The sequence below is a fragment of the Phalaenopsis equestris genome, unplaced genomic scaffold (assembly GCF_001263595.1).
Source record: "Phalaenopsis equestris unplaced genomic scaffold, ASM126359v1 Scaffold234275, whole genome shotgun sequence".
NCBI classification, from domain to species: domain Eukaryota; kingdom Viridiplantae; phylum Streptophyta; class Magnoliopsida; order Asparagales; family Orchidaceae; genus Phalaenopsis; species Phalaenopsis equestris.
Genome location: NW_018252195.1, coordinates 310,511 through 328,532, shown reverse-complemented (window position 1 = coordinate 328,532; position 18,022 = coordinate 310,511). Strand labels below are relative to the sequence as shown.

General features: G+C 36.1%; 3 protein-coding genes across 5 annotated transcripts in view; 1 reads left to right on the top strand and 2 right to left on the bottom strand.

The window, feature by feature from the left end:
- Positions 1 to 433: 433 nt before the first annotated feature.
- LOC110038902 (putative dual specificity protein phosphatase DSP8) lies at positions 434 to 4,374 on the bottom strand. The gene is made up of 2 exons (XM_020743826.1): positions 3,797 to 4,374; positions 434 to 733 (listed from the first exon to the last, which is right to left on the bottom strand). The coding sequence occupies exons 1-2, from the start codon at positions 3,980 to 3,982 to the stop codon at positions 695 to 697; spliced, it is 225 nt and encodes a 74-aa protein (XP_020599485.1). The 5' UTR covers positions 3,983 to 4,374; the 3' UTR covers positions 434 to 694.
- Positions 4,375 to 7,422: 3,048 nt separating this feature from the next.
- Positions 7,423 to 18,022, top strand: part of LOC110038898 — a 16,984-nt gene continuing 6,384 nt past the window's right edge. Inside the window, exons 1-2 of the mRNA XM_020743819.1 lie at positions 7,423 to 7,698; positions 7,834 to 8,065. Of these exons, the coding sequence (XP_020599478.1) occupies positions 7,486 to 7,698; positions 7,834 to 8,065 (445 nt within the window). The 5' untranslated portion in view covers positions 7,423 to 7,485. The remainder of the gene's footprint in view (positions 7,699 to 7,833; positions 8,066 to 18,022) is intronic.
- On the bottom strand, positions 15,127 to 17,311 carry LOC110038899 (putative nuclease HARBI1). 3 transcript variants are annotated; one of them, XM_020743821.1, is made up of 4 exons: positions 16,467 to 17,311; positions 16,158 to 16,389; positions 15,566 to 16,087; positions 15,127 to 15,484 (listed from the first exon to the last, which is right to left on the bottom strand). In XM_020743821.1, exons 1-3 carry the CDS (start codon positions 16,953 to 16,955, stop codon positions 15,597 to 15,599), a joined length of 1,212 nt encoding a protein of 403 aa, XP_020599480.1. In that variant the 5' UTR covers positions 16,956 to 17,311; the 3' UTR covers positions 15,127 to 15,484; positions 15,566 to 15,596. The 3 variants fall into 3 exon arrangements, with proteins under 3 accessions (XP_020599480.1, XP_020599481.1, XP_020599479.1); XM_020743822.1 differs by having other exon boundaries at positions 15,573 to 16,087; XM_020743820.1 differs by having other exon boundaries at positions 15,127 to 16,087.

The window sequence follows — 18,022 nt, the reverse complement described above, 5'->3', positions numbered from 1 at the left end:
GGGGCATTTACACTCGTTCCCCCGAGTTTTTAATTGTCGATATATCTAACAACTAAGGGTCTGTTTGGGGCAACTGTTGATTATTTATAAACAGATTATTCTGATAATTTGATAATCTGCAGATTATCAGAATAAGTTAATATTAGAATAAACTGACTTGCTGTTTGGTGCAGCTTATTCAGAACAACTTACTAGGAGTTGTTGTTGGATAAATGATCATTTTGCCCCTGTTTGGTTAAACTGTTTGCAACAGAACTGTTTATGAAAAATAATAGAAAAAACAGATGTCTCAAAATATTACAGTTCAGTTGCATAAAATTAAAATACATTACTCACCACTTCGTGAGTATTTTGCTCACCACTTCGTGAGTATCAAATATAAATAAAATAAGAAGAAATATCAACACAAATGAAGTATAAATGAAGTATAAAATTATTGAAAAAAACATAAGAACACAAAAGAATTATGTGGTTCGATCAAAGACCTACATCCGCAGTAAGACATCGAACATGTTTTATCATGCATTTGTCTAAGGTTACATAGATTTGAATCTCAACGGAGAACACTACAACATTCTCTCAGCTTCCTCTATACAATCGGTTTTTCATATGTTTCCACCCTTCACATATGTGCCTCAACTAAACAAAAGTTGCATCACACAAATTGTAGCAAATTTCATCACAGAAGCTACAGCTAAGGAGAAATTGCAGCTAATAGTATTACCAATATAACCTGCAGCAAATTCCATCAAAAAAACTGCAGCTAAACAGAAATGGCCCAGCAAAAACTTCACCAAATCATGAAGCTTTGAAAACCATGAAATGCTATTATTGAACTTCTCAACTTGGCAACCTTATTAATAAAATGAAGCTTTGAAAACTATGAACCCAATGCAAACTTCTGCATCAAATACATAAAATTAGAAGCTGCGGATCAAGCTACTTCGACAAATACATGAACCATGAATTGTGCCTAATTCAGATCAAACTGCAGCAAAGAGAGAAACGATGAACTGCAGCTAATGGAGAAAACACCCATTACAGGAAACCCAATTTTCAAGTGTAACATACAGAAAAAAAATGGATATCTATAACTAGCATTTTTCAATCCATGAAAATCTCCGCATGAAAATCTCCACCAATTAAAGTTTGCTACTCCGCCAATTAAAGTTTGCTAAAGAAGAGAAACACTTAAAACACTGTAAGGAGTCATCAAAACCACCCTTAAAAGAAACATGACTTCTAAACCCATCAAGATTATCTTAATAGCTACAAAAAGAGAACAACCACGAGATGCAGTGGCCACATGATGCAGGGGTTCTTGCCTGACATTTTTCAAAACGTCGCCGCAGCCTAATAATAACTACCAATTTTCCATTCATCTTCTTTGGATAACCAAAAGAATGGAGCCATGCATTAATTATAAATGCCTTATATTAATACCAAGTAAAAAGGAGCCATGAATTTATGACCAATTGTTGTTAACACGAAGTAAATGCCTTATAATAATAATCAAACTTGAGATTCCCCAAAGAATTCTAGAGAAGCAGCTGAAATTAGACCCAAAGAAATCTAGAGACCCAACTAATCAAATTCATTGAACACATCACACAAAATTAGACCCAACTGAAATTAGAACCAGCTGAGATCTATGCATCCCACACAATCAAATGTGCCATGTGCATTCAATACAATGAAATTAGAACCAGCTGAGATCTAGAGACCCAGTATTGATAATCAAATTTGTTGAACGGTGCCTTTTTCATGAAATGTGCTCAGTTGAAGCATCAACAATACCATGAATGCAATATAACGATTGATTTGAACCAACACAACAAGTCATTTTAGCCGCAGACATTTCACCAAGAACATTCCACCATAAACTCTCGGTGTCAGCACGTGAATGCATAAGAAACAAGGGCTAACTTCATAACCCAAATACCAAAAAATTCCTATGTACTAACCTACATTAAAATGCATTTGAATAAATTCATTTGCATATCAATACAAATAGATCCAGGATAGTTCCTCTGTTTCCCGGCTTTATTAGAAAGAAAGTGCAACACTACCCCACTACCCAATGCATTCCAAGCATTCCAAGATAATCCAACAAAATCATCAGCAAGAAAACCCTACATTTATATCAATTGAAATTTGTCAAATTTTGGGATAGAAAAAATAGATTAGACGATAAATACACCAAAAAACTCGCATATCCTCACCGGAGTAAACAGATCTCACCGGAGCTTACAAACGATTCGATCTACGCGAGGGTGAAGATTGGGGAGGGAGACAACAAGAGAGAGGGCGATAGAGAGCTGAGAAGGGCACGGAAGGAAATATTTCCCTAAATGCTAGTCACGGACGCAGGACGCGGGGTCTTGGGCGCGTCGAAAGACCCTTAACAAATACTAATGCACGTATCGGAGCGTCACCAGAACGCGATGCTAATGGAGTTTTCAAACACATCGGCGAAGTTTTCAAAACGCCACCGCAGCCTAATAAGCTGCCCCAAACAGGGTTTAAATTTTACTTTGTATTATTTAGGACATCTAAGACTCTATTTGACGCAGTTGCAGCAGCTGCACTGCCTCATGAAGCAACTTCATGAGCAGCGCAACTGCTGTGGGGAAGCTGTTGCGGGGAAGCTGACTGCATGTTGGGACAACGATGTGAAAACAATTGTGGGGCTGTTGTTTTTGTAAAAATGATGATTCTGCCCCTGTTTTGTAATGTTGTGCATAACAGAACTGTGATAATCATAAATTTAATACTTTTAAGTAAAAAATTCACTTAAAAACAGTACATTGTAACACAAATTAATATTTCCATCATTGCTCTCCCAAAATTTTGGAATTCCATCCAAAGATGTGTCAGGCTAGATACATGCAAGGGTGATTACATATACCAAACTTCTCAAAATCCGCATTTCTCGGTGAGCTTAAAAATGATGTTGTAGTGCAAATTATTTGCATATATTCCAAATACTTTCAATTTACAGAAGAGTGAATAAATCTGTAGCTACAGAAAAAAAGAGAAAGCGATAAAGGGGTCTAATTATTGCGTGCGGAGCTCTGCGTGCGCTCTCCAATCACAGCCGCGCATCGCGTACAGTCGGTCCCACTGTCATACAGCCGCACGCAGCTCTGTGTGCGCTCTCCGCACGCAATAATCGCTCGATAAAGGGAGAGAGTGAGAGAGGGAGAGAGATAGAGAGGGAGGAAGAGGTGGGCATGGAAAGGGACAGAGTGAGGGGGAGAATGAAAGAAGTACATAGTGATCCTTACGACATAAATACAACCAAACATAAAATAAACAAAAATTAAATCCAACGCTTCTTTAAATCAATTTTTTTCGTACTCCATCTTTTCTTCTTGTGTTCTCTCCCTTTTTATGACAAAAATCTAGATTTATTAAAACCGATTAAGGGGGGAGTTTAAGAATTTATTCCTTCATGTTGCGAGCGTCATCTCCATCACCACCTCAGTTAATATAAATTTCGATTTAGTAAATCCTATTTAACATGAATACGGGTTGCAGCCAAACACCACCTTAAGAACATATTAACTTAAAAGTTTGTCTCCATGCAAGTATAGGAAACAAAGAAGTGAAAAAAATAACATACACATCTATAATAAAAAAACAGCAGGATACCCTAAATTAACTTTATCGCTGAAAGATCTGACAAATCAAAAATAAAATTTGGCACTACCAGAAACACTAGGTGAATATTACCATAAATTAAAAGAGATTGAGAATTATAACAAAATTTAAGCAACAATAAACAAAGATTCACCTTATCAACTTCGTCCCACCAACAAAATTCAGCCTGAATCTTATTGCGGATGACATTGTACAGAAGGACCGGGTAGAAAAGAACCCTCACCCCTGCTCCAACCAGTACTCTCTTCGCGCAAATTGCCACAATCTCATTCTCATAACACTTCTCCAAACCTCCTTCCTCCAGTTCAGTAATCCTCATGGCAGTAACTAACTAATCCAAATCAAACGAATAAGAAACCAAACACTAGAAATCGCCTGAATCGTCTTCTACGCTCTCTATAAACCCACCACAAAGAACCCTAGCAAAAAACACATCTTTTAAGAGCCAGTATGGAAGGCGATCCCTTCATTGTCGATCTTTATCAAAGAAAACATTTTGTTCCTTGAGGACCGGTCGTGATGGTTCCCACTTCCAAGCGTGCTAGGAAAACCACTGAAGTGGTCCGCTTCTGGATTCTGTCGAGCGGGGCAAGCAATTTTCTTTCGCTGATAGTCCGCTTCCGGATTCTGTCGAGGAGGGTTAAGGGCAGAGAGGGAAGGGACCGGGATTACTCATTGTACAAAGAGAGCTGCCCGTTCGATTACTGTGATACACCCATAGTCTACAGTCCAAAAAGAGTCTCTACTTGAGATTTTATTGAGAGGGTAGGCCAATGAACTTTCAACGGACCAAACGAGATTAATTGGTCATTAAATTGTCCATCTTCAAACATTTATCAATATAAAATAGTACTAATATCCGTTATGAATATAAAAGGATATTGTAGTTGGTTACAAATGTGAAAATGTATCATAATAATTTATGACGTACGTATTAAAATAAAGACAAACATGAAATTTTATATTAGATGTCATGAGACTTATAATTAGGAGGTCATTTCTTCAATAAAAGACAATTGAATCTACTTCTCAGAACTTTCATTAATGTGCTCTTATTACCTCTCTCAAGCTTTCTCTCTAGTTCTATCATTTGTCCAATGCTCTATACTATTGGTGTGATCACATATATGGATTCAACAATATACAAAAAAAAAATTATTTCTATACATATGTTTGATGGTAAGTATGGAAAAATTAAAGTTTTGATCTTAGACATGTAAATGCATAGAGCACATACTATGTGCAGCGACCAAACATCAGAATGATGACCCAAATTAGCATTTGTGCAATACACGATGAAATGACAACATTCAAACCCTCATCTAGATGTGGGGTTCGCCGCACATAATATTTTCTGGTCTTCTCAAATGCATGATAGTTAAGTGGCATGTAGTTAAGTCTTCCAAAAAAAAAAAAAAAGATTGCTTTTATAAAATGTATAATTTCCATATAATAATGTGGATAAGATTGAAAGGATAAGTTATTTACGGTGGGCTCATTAGTGCCAGAAAATATTGTGTTTGTCATCCACACTTGTGGATTACAGATAGTGGGGCGACAACTCCACATACATCTCATCCACAGAAGAGGTGGCCGCCGGCCATACCATGCTATCTGTCAGCCATTAGTTGTCCGCACATGCGAACCACCAGAAGCAATATATATATTTTTTCATTAGAGCACATTCAAATGATTAATTAATCGAACGGTATTTAGTATTTTCATAACAACTCATATGAATATCTATGTTCTTTTGATTTAAAAATCATGAATAAACTCTTTAAAATACTTCATTAAATCTAAATTATGTTTTGATTAATGCTCTCTTGTGAATACTGTTGTTTAAAATCTTATACTTTAGGCTAAAAAAATTTACGCGGGCACACTTACAGCATGAATGTCATATTGAAATATATTCAATTTAAATGATTTATAAATATTTTCAAAACAAAAAAGAAGTTATGCAATTGAAATTGCAGAACATGTTCTTATTCGAAGTTGGATACTTGGATGACTCGAAATCTAAGTTGGAGACTTGGTAGCTAAAAGATACCACTCTTTGGTGAGGGTAAAGGAAGGTTCACATGCATACCACTCAAGTTTTATATATTTACATATCTATCACCTAAACTTCATTTTTTACATATATATACAACCTTATATGTATTTCACAATGTAAGAGTTTAAGTAGTGATATTTGTTTTTTTAGGTGATGTCAAAGATACAAGTAGTATAAATGAAAAAAAAAAGTTAAGTTTAGGCGTTACGCATGTAAATACAAAAGAAATGGGCGGTATGCATGTAAATACACCTTTTATGTATTTGATTTATTATAATTCTATTCTCTTCTCTTCTCTCAGGCCTCCATGAACATCATTATTCACTTCAATAATCTTCATCTTAAGGTTGAAATTTAAATGCATTTTCATGTCTTTAAAAATACATGAAAAATATGTTTTTGAATAATTCATAAGCATGAAATTATGTGTATCATACAAATATGTTTCAACAAGCTTAGAATGTTATTGGAAGATTGAACACTAATTTGTGAAGACACTTGATGCCTTAATTTGTAGTGAAAATCAAATCGAATGAGCTTATAAGAACCAATACCAAATTTAAAAAATCCAATCATTGGTTTGAATTAATCTAAATCGATCAATTTTTTGTTAGAGAATTTTGACTTTTCAGTTTGGGAGATTTAGGATCCATTTGGGACAGCTTGTGCGTTTCAGGATAAACAACTTATCCTGAAACGCGACTCACAGGTCGACCGTGAGGGTCGACCCACGACCTGCGTTTAGTATAAAAAACCCAAACGCTGCAGACATTGTTTTTAAAAATGCGAAAATCAAACGATTACACGACGTTTTTAAAAACACCGCCGCACTTATAAGTTCCCCCAAAGGGGCCCTTAACAACTGGGGGTTGGTTGATGATGAATTTAAATAGAATTTAAATCTTGATAGACAGAAGAGATTATAGACAACAAGAGAGTTGCCTCGATTTCAAGGTTAGGGCTAGGGTCGTTAAAGACCCAATTTCCGCGTAAGCTGGAATGAGATCAGCTCGAACAGTGTTAAAACTCAGAATAATATGGTGGAATATTCAATATTTCATTGATATGAACGTATTGATATGAACGTGATTATAAATAATCCTTATAAGAATCTTGCAATAAAAAAAATAATAAGAGGAAATGATATGGAAGGAATAATATAACATATGATATCTCCAATAATTAATTCATATTAATTATTAGAAGATATAGAAAATAAATTAAAATAGGAAAACACATATCTCATTAATTCTCAGGAAATAATTTATTTACAAGAATAAATTATTTCCTGAGAATAATTATCTGTAAATAAATTATAACTCTTAACAAATAGTTTTATTACGGTTCGAAATCGGCTTGTGGCTCGTTATATTTAATTTTAAGCCAAACCAAATCAAAATTGAATCGACCTTGATTCTGCTTGAAATCAAAACGAGTGGTCTCAAATTGAGTTATTCGAATATGTTTCTGCTTGGCTCGTTCTATCTCAAAAATAAAATTAACTAGTTCAAATTGAGTTATTTGTATCTATGTCAAGTCGAAATTGGCTCATACCTCAATTATATTTAATTTTACGCAGCATTATATAATTCTATAAATAAAAGTAGCTCGAGCTGATCTCAAGTCAATTCAAGTCAATTCATGTATAATTTAAAATCAATTCAAAAGATTTTTGATCCAAAATTTGAGTCTAGCTGATTTTTTGAGCCACTAACGACCCTTTGTATTCACGGCCATAGTTAGGGCGGCGTGATCGCTCATCAATGTGGCGAGCGGCCCGATTTGGTAGATTTCGGAGGAGTGAAATCCGGCGACTTTCCACTGCCGCATCCCGTCATCTGGAAGACGAGGGGCACTGGTACTACTCGCCGGAGTGGTGGGGCGATGGTGGAGCTGAAGGGCACACCGTGTTCCGGTCCATTTCTGAGCATGGAAATGGAACTGTTTCTGTTACAGCCTATCCTTCTTCCAGGCCGGTAAACTCTTGCGAACTATTTCCCTGGCATGCATAGACATTTTAGCTTTGTGATATTGACCAGTTTTTCCATTATTTTTCTTGCTAGGGATCCTACTATTTGCAAATTTCTAATTTCTAATTCATTTTTTTGTAGGCTAGAGAGGAGTGGCCTGTCGTAGAAGGATGGCTTCAGGGGAGATATGCAAAGATTCACCCAGAGATTAATCCTCATGATGAGTTTTTCAGAGTTCTTGGTTATCAGTGGCGTGTGCTTCGGTTTAATGATGATACTCGACAAAGCACAGTTAAAATTATGGCGGCATACAGAGAAGCAGATCCTGCATCATTATATTTAATGCAGCAACCTCATTGTTTGGCTGTACCATGTAAATTTCCTTACCCAATCTTCATATCATCATCTGCTAAAATTTATCTAAAAGAGTATTCCCTACAATTTCCTCGTATATCTCTAACATTTTCAGTTATATAATAATTTATACCAAGAAGATGTGCTAGAATTAGCACTTTGTTCGCTTATTATTTTGGTGATTGTTCTGGTGGTTTCATGACTTGATACAAACCTGTTATCTTTCATCTACTTCAAGTTATAAAAATGCTATGGATAGTCCAATTAAGCTAGGAAAATCAAAACCTATGGTTTACTTGGACCAAGAATGGAAAGAAAAGGGCAAGCCAATTAACAAGGAAGAAGAAGTAATGCGCTGTGCATTGAATCGAGAAAGAAAGAAAAACACTGTTGGTTTGTTCGTCGAGTAAGAATGAGCACTTGGGCCATTTGCAAGGTGCCACATATGGCATGTTCTTTCTCTCTTTATTGGGCCATTTGGACTACTTGGCATTAAATTCTTTTGCACTAAAGTCGCCATGGAAGCAAAAAACAAGAGGAGTCATAATATGAACTAGGAATTAGATACAGAATCGAAGCGTCATATTTATAGTCTAGGGCCCTCTATTTATACATGCTTATAGATGTCTTTTGACCGGTCTAGTGATCTTTGCCAACAAGTAGGGTAAACTATAGTAGGATATCCTTCACAATGGATCAACATTTGACTTAATTGGAACCATCCATATTCATTGTTATCATCAAGGCATACATTTTATCCACACTTTTTATGCCTTGGCCTCTATTAATCAATATAGTTATTATCTTGAACTCAAGCATGATTTGTTTCAAATTCTTTGTGCATTGAAATTATTGCATCTCTTCTCAATCTTTATCTACACGATTTATTTGAAAAAGAAAAGAATCACACAATGCCACCGTTGGATGTTGAACGTGAATATTATATATATATATATATATAAAATTAAATTAATTAATTACTTATTTTCTTCTGCCAAAGATGCCCAAGTAAATGAGATAATTGTTTCCCCGCTCTTCTTCTGTTACAAGCACAAATGAGAGCCCCTTTCCCTGTCATTCACACTCTCTCAATTATCCCCGCTCTTTTCATTCTATCCACTCGAAACTGCACGGAGCCTGAAAGCTTTCCTCCCTTGCGATCCACCTATCATAGTTCCTCCTCCGTTTGCTCTCTCTGCTTCGTTTGCAGTTTGACTTCCGCATGAGGGAACTGTAAGCACCTTACCATTTTTTCTTTTTAATTTCATTGCTGTTTTTCTTTGTTTTACACAACACGACCACCAACTTCGAAAACACATACGACACCAAAACTTTGTCTTTTTCTTCTGTCAGGGGCAAACCTAGGTAGGGTCCAACGGGGCAATTGCCTATGATAAAATTTAGATTTTTATATATATGAGAGGACAATTTGAGCTTTTGTCCCTCCTGAAATATCTATTTTGTCTCTCCTGAAATATCACTTTGCCTTTCATTGCCATAGCCCCTCCTATGTTGGGTTTAGGGGGGCAGTTTGCCCTCTCAAAAAAAAGGTCTGTTCACAAAGCCTTCCATACCTTCCTGTCTCTAAAGCCTCCACAAATCATTGAAACCACTGTAGTCTCTCTGCCCTAACCCGCACGCAAGACCATGTCGTTTCTTTCTGCTCCGACCACCAACGACATGCAAGCCTTGCCGCTTCTTACTATTTCACGCAACCCAATCTCTTGCCTCCTTGATTTTCCATCCTTTGTGCACAAATCCACCATTCTTCCCCGCCTCACTTGTGGTTTGGCCCGTTGAAACCTTGCAAGCACCCTCCTAGCATTGCACTAGCTCCACTCGAACTCTTGAGCCCACTCTATCGTTCAAAGCCACGCGATCCCGAACCCGCTTCTTTTTCCCAGTCACATGAAGGAGCCTTGTTTGCCGAACCGAGCCATCCCCTTTTATCTTACCCGACTTGATCATCCGTGCCTAACCCGAGCACCGAACCGAGCCTACCCATTTTAGTACTTTACTCTTCATTTTTCTGTATTATTTGTTTTACATTGTGTAATTGTATAAAAAATATGTGTTATACTTTTATTTATCATTTGTCTTCTCGCCGTCGTCGCTGTCAATGACATCGAAGTTTGAAAAGGTATAAAAATAGGGAATTGGGCAACTTTTGAAATGTCCACTTGAGGATGCTTGAGTGCTAATCCTTGATAATTTTGTACTGTTCCACAGACTCGTTTGGAAAATGTTTTTTTTTAAATTGAGATTTTAAAATACTCGTCTGTCGAAATTCAGTACCTTTCAGAAAAAAACGTGGACTTGTTTGAAAAACTTTTTTTAAAATTGGGATTTTAAATTACTCATCTGTGGGAAAAGTTCATACTCGTCCGTGGGAATTAAGTACCATTCAGGAAATGTTGGTTTGTGATTTGTCATTTTTTGCAAGTATATTGAATGCTCGTTGCACCTTTTGAGATCACAAGTTAAATATTCTGTTTTACTCCCGAGCCACAGTATCTCATGACACTGATCGATAAGTCTTTTGAGAAAGTTGAGAAGACATACATTCTTCTAATGCCCCTAAAGGGGTTGGCATCGGGAGTTACCAAAATTTTTGGTTATTTCATGTAATTAATTTAAAATCCTAAAACATTTAAACTTATAAAATAACATAAAATGTGAATCATTTGAGATTTTAAAATAATTTGAAGTCGAGCTTTTAAAATGTAGGCTCTCTTAGGATTTCAAAATACATGGGATTTGGCCTTTAATATTTAGGCTCTTAAGGTTTCAAAAATAAATACAATTTTGATTTATTTAAAAATTTGAGTTTTATTTAGGCTTCGAGAGTCTTAAAAAAATTGAAATTTTGAGCTTTAAAATTTGGGTTCGTAGGGTTTAGAATAATTCAAACTTGAAAATTTTCAAAATTTAAAATCTTGTCATCGTATTCACAATGTGTCTGCTAGCGAATAGAAGACAATCCTTTTAAATCCCAAAATGAAATTTTGTGTGATTCAAAAATCATAATTTTACAAATATTTCAAGTTTTGAATGATCTGAAAGATTGTCAAACTTCATGACTGTTTCTTAAGTTAAATGCAATTTTTTGAAATTTGTAGAGTATTTATAAAATTTATTTAATAGGGTAGATACTCTGGAACTACAGATGCTTTAAGACATTTAAGAAAATAAGTTAATTATTCACACTTTAAAAATTGGCATATGTTTTTTGAAGTTAATTTCACATCATAGTTCTAGTTTAAAAGATCATGTGAACTCTTAAAATTTATAAAATCTTTTAAGCTATTCAAATATATAAAGTTAAGCGCTCGCATGTACACAAACCAATGCATTGAATGTTTAAATACTAGGTTCGAGAATGATGCGCATGCTAATCAGATCGACCTGTTTATAGGATATAGTTGTAAGTCTCACCCAACTAGTCTGAAATTTTTTGTTACAAGGACTGAAGTTGACAAGTTAATAATTTTATAAATGTCCCAATCATAAAAGCAAGAATTTGTAAGTCTAAGTCATTTAGTCTGATCCTCCTTTTTATAAGGGCAGGAGTCGACAAGACTTATATCTTAAAAGCCTAAACTAACGAAACTAAATGCTCTTTCAAATATAAATATTATGAGTACTTAAATTTCTGATGATGACCGTGTTGATTGAAGATTTCTACAGGAGTGGTTAATCTCTTAAATCAAGATTTTCAAAGTAATCAACCAAAACATTCAAGTTAAAATCAATCACCAAAGACTTAAAACAAATTTGTCCACCCTCCGAGAGGGTGACAAATTTTTTATTGACTTCAGCTCATAAAGAGGTAATGTCATCTCAAATATATTACTATGTTCACAATCAAAGAAATTACATGCTAATAAGGACGTGGTCTGTGTCCTCTGTTCGCGTGCTTTTGTCATCAAATAATATAACAAGTTAGTAATTACAATCAGAGCCCTTTGACCGAGTGTTTGTCGCCAAATGATACCATTATGTTGTGATCATGGTTGTATTTCGTATGTTTGTTAATGACTTTTTATCATTTGAGTTGTGAATCTTAAGGATACAATTGATTGACATAAAACTTTCTGTCAGCTAAGATCGACTTAAATTTGTCCACTTAGACAAACATCCATCTCTAATTTCCAAAGGCGCATTGGAAGACCGCAAGCCATAGTTGCTGACAAATATCTTTCAGTCTAATTAAGTTGACCACCTCCTCTAACTAAGTAGATTATTGACAACGATGACCCGGGATGATAGAATTATGATATCTTGATTGTGTTTCGACTTCATTTCCCTCACCATCTGCTTTAAACTTCAAGTGATAAATTTTGTAAATTAAATCGTAAGTTTGCTGCTATTGTATGTTGCATATTCAATTCTTAATGACTAGATTGAATCAAAAGTGCCCTCCTGTTATCAGGATGAGTTATTAACCATAGGGGTTTGCATCAATGAGAAACCTCAAACCCCATATTTAAAAGTCATCGCAAAATGAGGGCGAAATCTCTGTGTAGTGTTTTATATACAATCCAATCTTCATTCTGAAAATTTGTCTCTCTAAAGCTCTCTGAATACAACACAAAAATATAATAAAGTAAAATGCAAAGTCCCAAGAAGCAGTCGGAATTTTCGGAGCCCACACTAGTTGGAGGATATATTATACCTTTTGATTATGAGTTGGTGATGTAAGGCATCTCAGTCACTGTCATCATTGCCATAGAATTTATGTTTCATATACCTAGGAATTTGTTGTTGTACTTTTTATTTTCTTCTATTTTTTTATTTTGAGGATGCTCGTGTGTCAACACTTGAGTCAGTTGTATTTTGGACCTTATATTGTGAGTCATCTAATTTATTATGTCATGTGCATATTGATGTTTGGACGTGAGCATTGAGCTAACCTAGTTAGTCCTTAGCCTTAGCTTAGCTCAACAAACTTGTACTGGGCCTTTTGGTCGCTATTTGACGGCCATCCCATATATTAACTTTCACATCACGAAGTTGTTTGCCATCTTGCTTTTTGACATGCCACACCATCTTCCTCATACCTTGGCTTCGCTCTTCCCCTCGTATTAGTTCTAAGCCACTAAAAGGCCATGGAATTGAGCTACATTAAGCTCATGCCTTGGAACTTCCTTGAGGGCCCTTGGAAATAAAATTTGGCTCTTCAAAATCCTTCACAGTCATTGTGATTCCTTCTTGCTTATGCATGGATGATACCTTCCTCTTCAGTTTCCTTGGTTTGGCTTAGTTTATGCTTAAATCTATATATACTCCCATACTTGTCCTTGTCATGAGTTTTGTTTGTTGAAAGAAAATTTGTTTCCTTTAAGCGAACTACTCTCTTATATGCTTCCCACAATAAGTGAAAGACGATTGCAATTTTTGAATTCATCTCTTGAAGAAAGGCTTCCAAGGATTGAAGGAGAAAAGAAGCTGCCCAAATATTTTGGTCATTTAGGATTGATATATAGACACCTCTGTTTAAAAAAGTGTTTTTCGGGTGTGCTTGGGGCGAGCCCGGGTGAGGCTTAAGGCCTTCCGCTCCAAGCTCACGAGGGGTCGTAAATGGTGCGAGGCTTACACATGGGAAGAACTGGAGCGCAATATGCACCTCATGTTGCACACAGGTAATCCCCCAACAAGCTCGTCTGCTTAGCCTTGCACACTGGCTCGCCTACGTCTTCATCCCACACGTATACGATCTTCATCTTGCACACATGCTTGGATCAGGCTCGTCTGTGTTCTCCTCCCACACCCGAATCATCTCCTCTTCTGCACTAGCATTGTTTCTCCCGCCGTGGCGCAGCAAGTGAGGTTTGCAGTTTTTTTTGCTTTTATGAGTCTTTTTGGTTGCTGTATAGTGTATATACGGTGAACTTTTATGAGTATTTTTGTTTTACTATATCTAGTGAGGTCGTAGATACAATTAAATTTGATTGTTTTGCATTATTTATGCTTTTATGTGTCTTTAATTTATCATTTCACTGTAGCTACAGTGAGGCTACTATAGCTACAGTAATTTTACTGTAGGTGCTACACTGAACCACAAACCTTTTTTTCTTTCATGTTAAAGGTTTGCTGGAGATTACTCTAGCTACAATAAACCATAAATTTTTTTCATGTTTACAGTAAATCGTAATTTTTTTTTCATGTTTGCAATTTGTTAGAGGTGGATTTGATCCGAGTTTTTTTTATTATGTTAGGTTAATTATTAACTTGTAATTTAGGCAACAATGATAAGGAGAGACAAATTATGAATGTACATGAGATTGAGCATGATGATGATTTTAATGAAGTGGACAATGAATGCAGTGAATATGAAAGACCTCGTTGCGATTTGGACACAATTATTGGTGATGAAGAAAAAAATTTTGATGAAGAATTTTAAGAATGAATAACCTTCAAGGATTGAGATCAAATGAGCATAAATTTATTTTTTTGCCCAAACATGTTTACTTATTTTTATATGTTTCTATTTTTTTTTTATTTGGATTTTTGCTAGTATCTTGAAGATTCTAATTCTAGAAGATTTTTTTTTTCGTGTTAATTTTTATTCATCTAAATAGAAAAAAAAAAGCTTGTTTAATCCTAAATATGTTTCAAATCTGTTATATATATATATATATATATTATACTGTGGGGCTTACGCCTCGTCCCATAACACCTAAAACGCTCTGCTCAACTCCCACACTTTTTAAAACATTGATAAATACTTATAGTAGGAATCATTTTTTTATTGTTCGAAGTATGGTATGATTTGCAATAACTTCTGTCATTCTTTTGCGCCATTTAGGGTCTGTTTGGCGCAGCTGTGGATTATTTATAATCTGCTGATAAGCAGATTATTCTGATAATCTGATAATCTGCAGATTATCAGAATAATCTGGCTTGCTGTTTGGGGCAGCTTATTCAGACCAACTTATTGGTGGTTAAATGACATTCATGCCCCTGTTTGAATCAAAACTGTTTGGGGCAGCTTATTCAGAATAGCTTATTGTTGGAAAAGAAACATATAGTGCAGAAACATACGATAATCACAGATTTTTTCTAAAAGATACCATACAGTTCTCACACCTTAATGAGTACCAGGATAACTAAAAAAAGTACAAATACAAGTACAACAACAAGGAGAAATATTAAAATATTCAACTTAAGACTCTGGCTACGCCTGTCCTCATCTGCACTGTCAGCCGGAAAAAACATCGGATTCACATGACTGCTGGCATGACTACTGTCAGTGTAATATGATGGACTATCGGCCCACCTGAAGAAACCACAACGGGCTGAAACACCCCTGGCACAACCATAGAACTGCCTCCCAAAGCTATGCTCCTTACGTGACGTTAGCAACGGAGACGGTAGTCCACAATAACACAAAATCCCTCTGTCTGTACTTGATATTCTGGAGGTCATGTTGGTATAACTGTGAAAATAACAAAAGAATGAAATGTCAGCTTAAGGTATTTAAAAAAAAAAACATAATTAAATGGGTATGAATATAAACCTAAAATCTTATGAAAAGAAAACTTGGTTGATCAATAGCCACAAATAGCATCTGTGATAGACTCCCTTAAAGCAATCATATCAGCCAAACTATCAGCATCTTGATCTTCAAAATCATTAGATTCTATGTCCTCCTCAGGTAATGAATGCCCCCCCACATGTCCTGTTGGTTGCTCTAAAATATTGAGTTCATCATTGTCAGCCATACTGAAGTCTGTATCTGATTGCGAGGAATGTCTTCGGATGAAGTTATGTAGTGCCATTGTTGCAACCACAATGTACACCTGCTTTTGGAAAGGATACGACGGCATATCACGTAAGATGACCCACTTCTTCTTCCAAACTCCAAATGTTCTTTCAATTACCCCGCGTAAAGATGAGTGGCGTTTATTAAACATTTCCTTTCTGCCACGAACCGTGCCACTAGCTCGCTCAAAATCAGGAAGATGATATCTCGTGTCCGAGTAGGGCTTCAGGTATCCCCGTTGCATAGGATATCCTGCATCAACCAGATAATATTTTCCTGGTACGAGAAACAATGTTAATAAAAAATTGCACAATCCCACATATTCAAATTACTAAACAAAACTAACCTGCTGGGGGGTGAGGGAAACACTGCGATCTATTCCTCGTGGCAAAGGAGAAAATACGACTGTCGTGTGCACTTCCTTCCCAGCCCGCAACCACAAAAGTAAAACACATGTTGAAGTCGCATACGGCCATGACATTTTGCGTTGTTGAACCACTACGACCGATGTATGCTACCTTCTCGTTGTTAGGTATTCGGGCATCAACGTGTGTACCGTCAATTGCACCAATACAGTTCTGTTTAGTTGAAAAACAAGAGCGTAATAATATTATTAAAGTATATCATGTATCAAATTAAAACCACTAATAATTACCTTGAAATATGGCATATATCGAGGATCGTTGGCAATTTGTTCTGGAGTAGTAGCAAATGATGGATCCTCTGGTTTAATTATTTGAGCAGCTAAGCTAATAAGTGCCTGTATTCCTTTTGAGAAATAGCGACTAATTGTTTCAGATGAATGTTGAAATCTTTCCATAGCTCCTCGAATTGACTCATTCTGTGCCAGAATGTACAGTGTTATTGCCAACACCTCCCGAGACAGGGTTCTAGAAGAACCATGAAGGCCGTGATTTAGACATAACTCGTTTAGAAGATCCATAAAAATCGTTCTCGTCATTCTGAATATATTTCTGAATCTTATTGGATGTCCCGAAAGCATTTCACTAACCCATCTATCTCCAACAAAGGTGGATGTCATACGGGGAATGCGAGTAGTTCTACGCTGGTAATAGTCCAACAGCAATATCGCAACGGCTGTAGCAAATGCCATTCTCCTACGACGTTGACGTTGCGGGTCCATCCTAAATGATTAACAACATCAACATTAATATTCAATAATAAAAATTCTCATTTGCTACATATAGAAAGATTAGACATGTACAATGACACATATAGAATAACAAACATATATTAAAAAAAAGAACAACACAAGTAGAAGTTCAATCAGTACTGATACATAATGAATCCATAAATAATATCATTCCTCAAACAAAACCCGCAAATATTCAAGCCGCATTTCAGGCTCAAGCGCCATGAATATTTTCATTCTAGTTGAATCCTCAAGTTTTTTTACACACTGTGCGTGAAATCTTCTATCTGCAACAACTTCAGGAATAGTCCCCAAAAGCCTCAAACAGTCTACTATGCTTGCATCAGAGATAGGTGGAGCGGCAAATGCTTCAATCAACCGATCGAAGGAGGTATTCATAACATGTTCTTTCTCTTTATTTTTCTTAGCAACCTTCGGCCTCTTGATTGTGCTAGACTCCCCCGTCTCCCTCTGATTAATGCTACGCACATCTTCATCAGGTGTCAATGGTTCAGGGGTAAATTCATCTGGCATCCCTGAAAAGGTACTTTCACTTGGGTTGAAAGTAAATTTTCCGGTAGCGACAATACATTTAAACATTATGTCGAGTTTTTCTTCAAATTCCGGCTCAATCCCGCATTGTTTATACTTTTTCGCTGCAGGTACCGCCTGTGATATAACATTTTAAAGTAAATAGTTGAGCTAGTAAATAAATGAAAACCAATTTGAAAAGCAAAGAAATAACAGAGTACATATATAATTACCTCCAATTTCTCAGTCCACCATTCAGTGGGAGCATCAATTGTCCGTTTAATCGGATCCCAACCCAAACCTGTAGATCCACGTTTCAACTCCTTCCACACTTTCCATTCCTTCTTTAATTGGTCCCATTTATTTTTGAATTTAAGCTTGTCGTAGTCTCTGCCAGTTAGTTCTTTGAACCTCATACCAATATTATGCCAGCCCTCCTTATTAAAGTACGTTGTAGGCCTGTTCCCCCGCTCAATTTCTTTTAAACATAGATCACAAAATATATTGGTGACTTCTTTATCCCACAT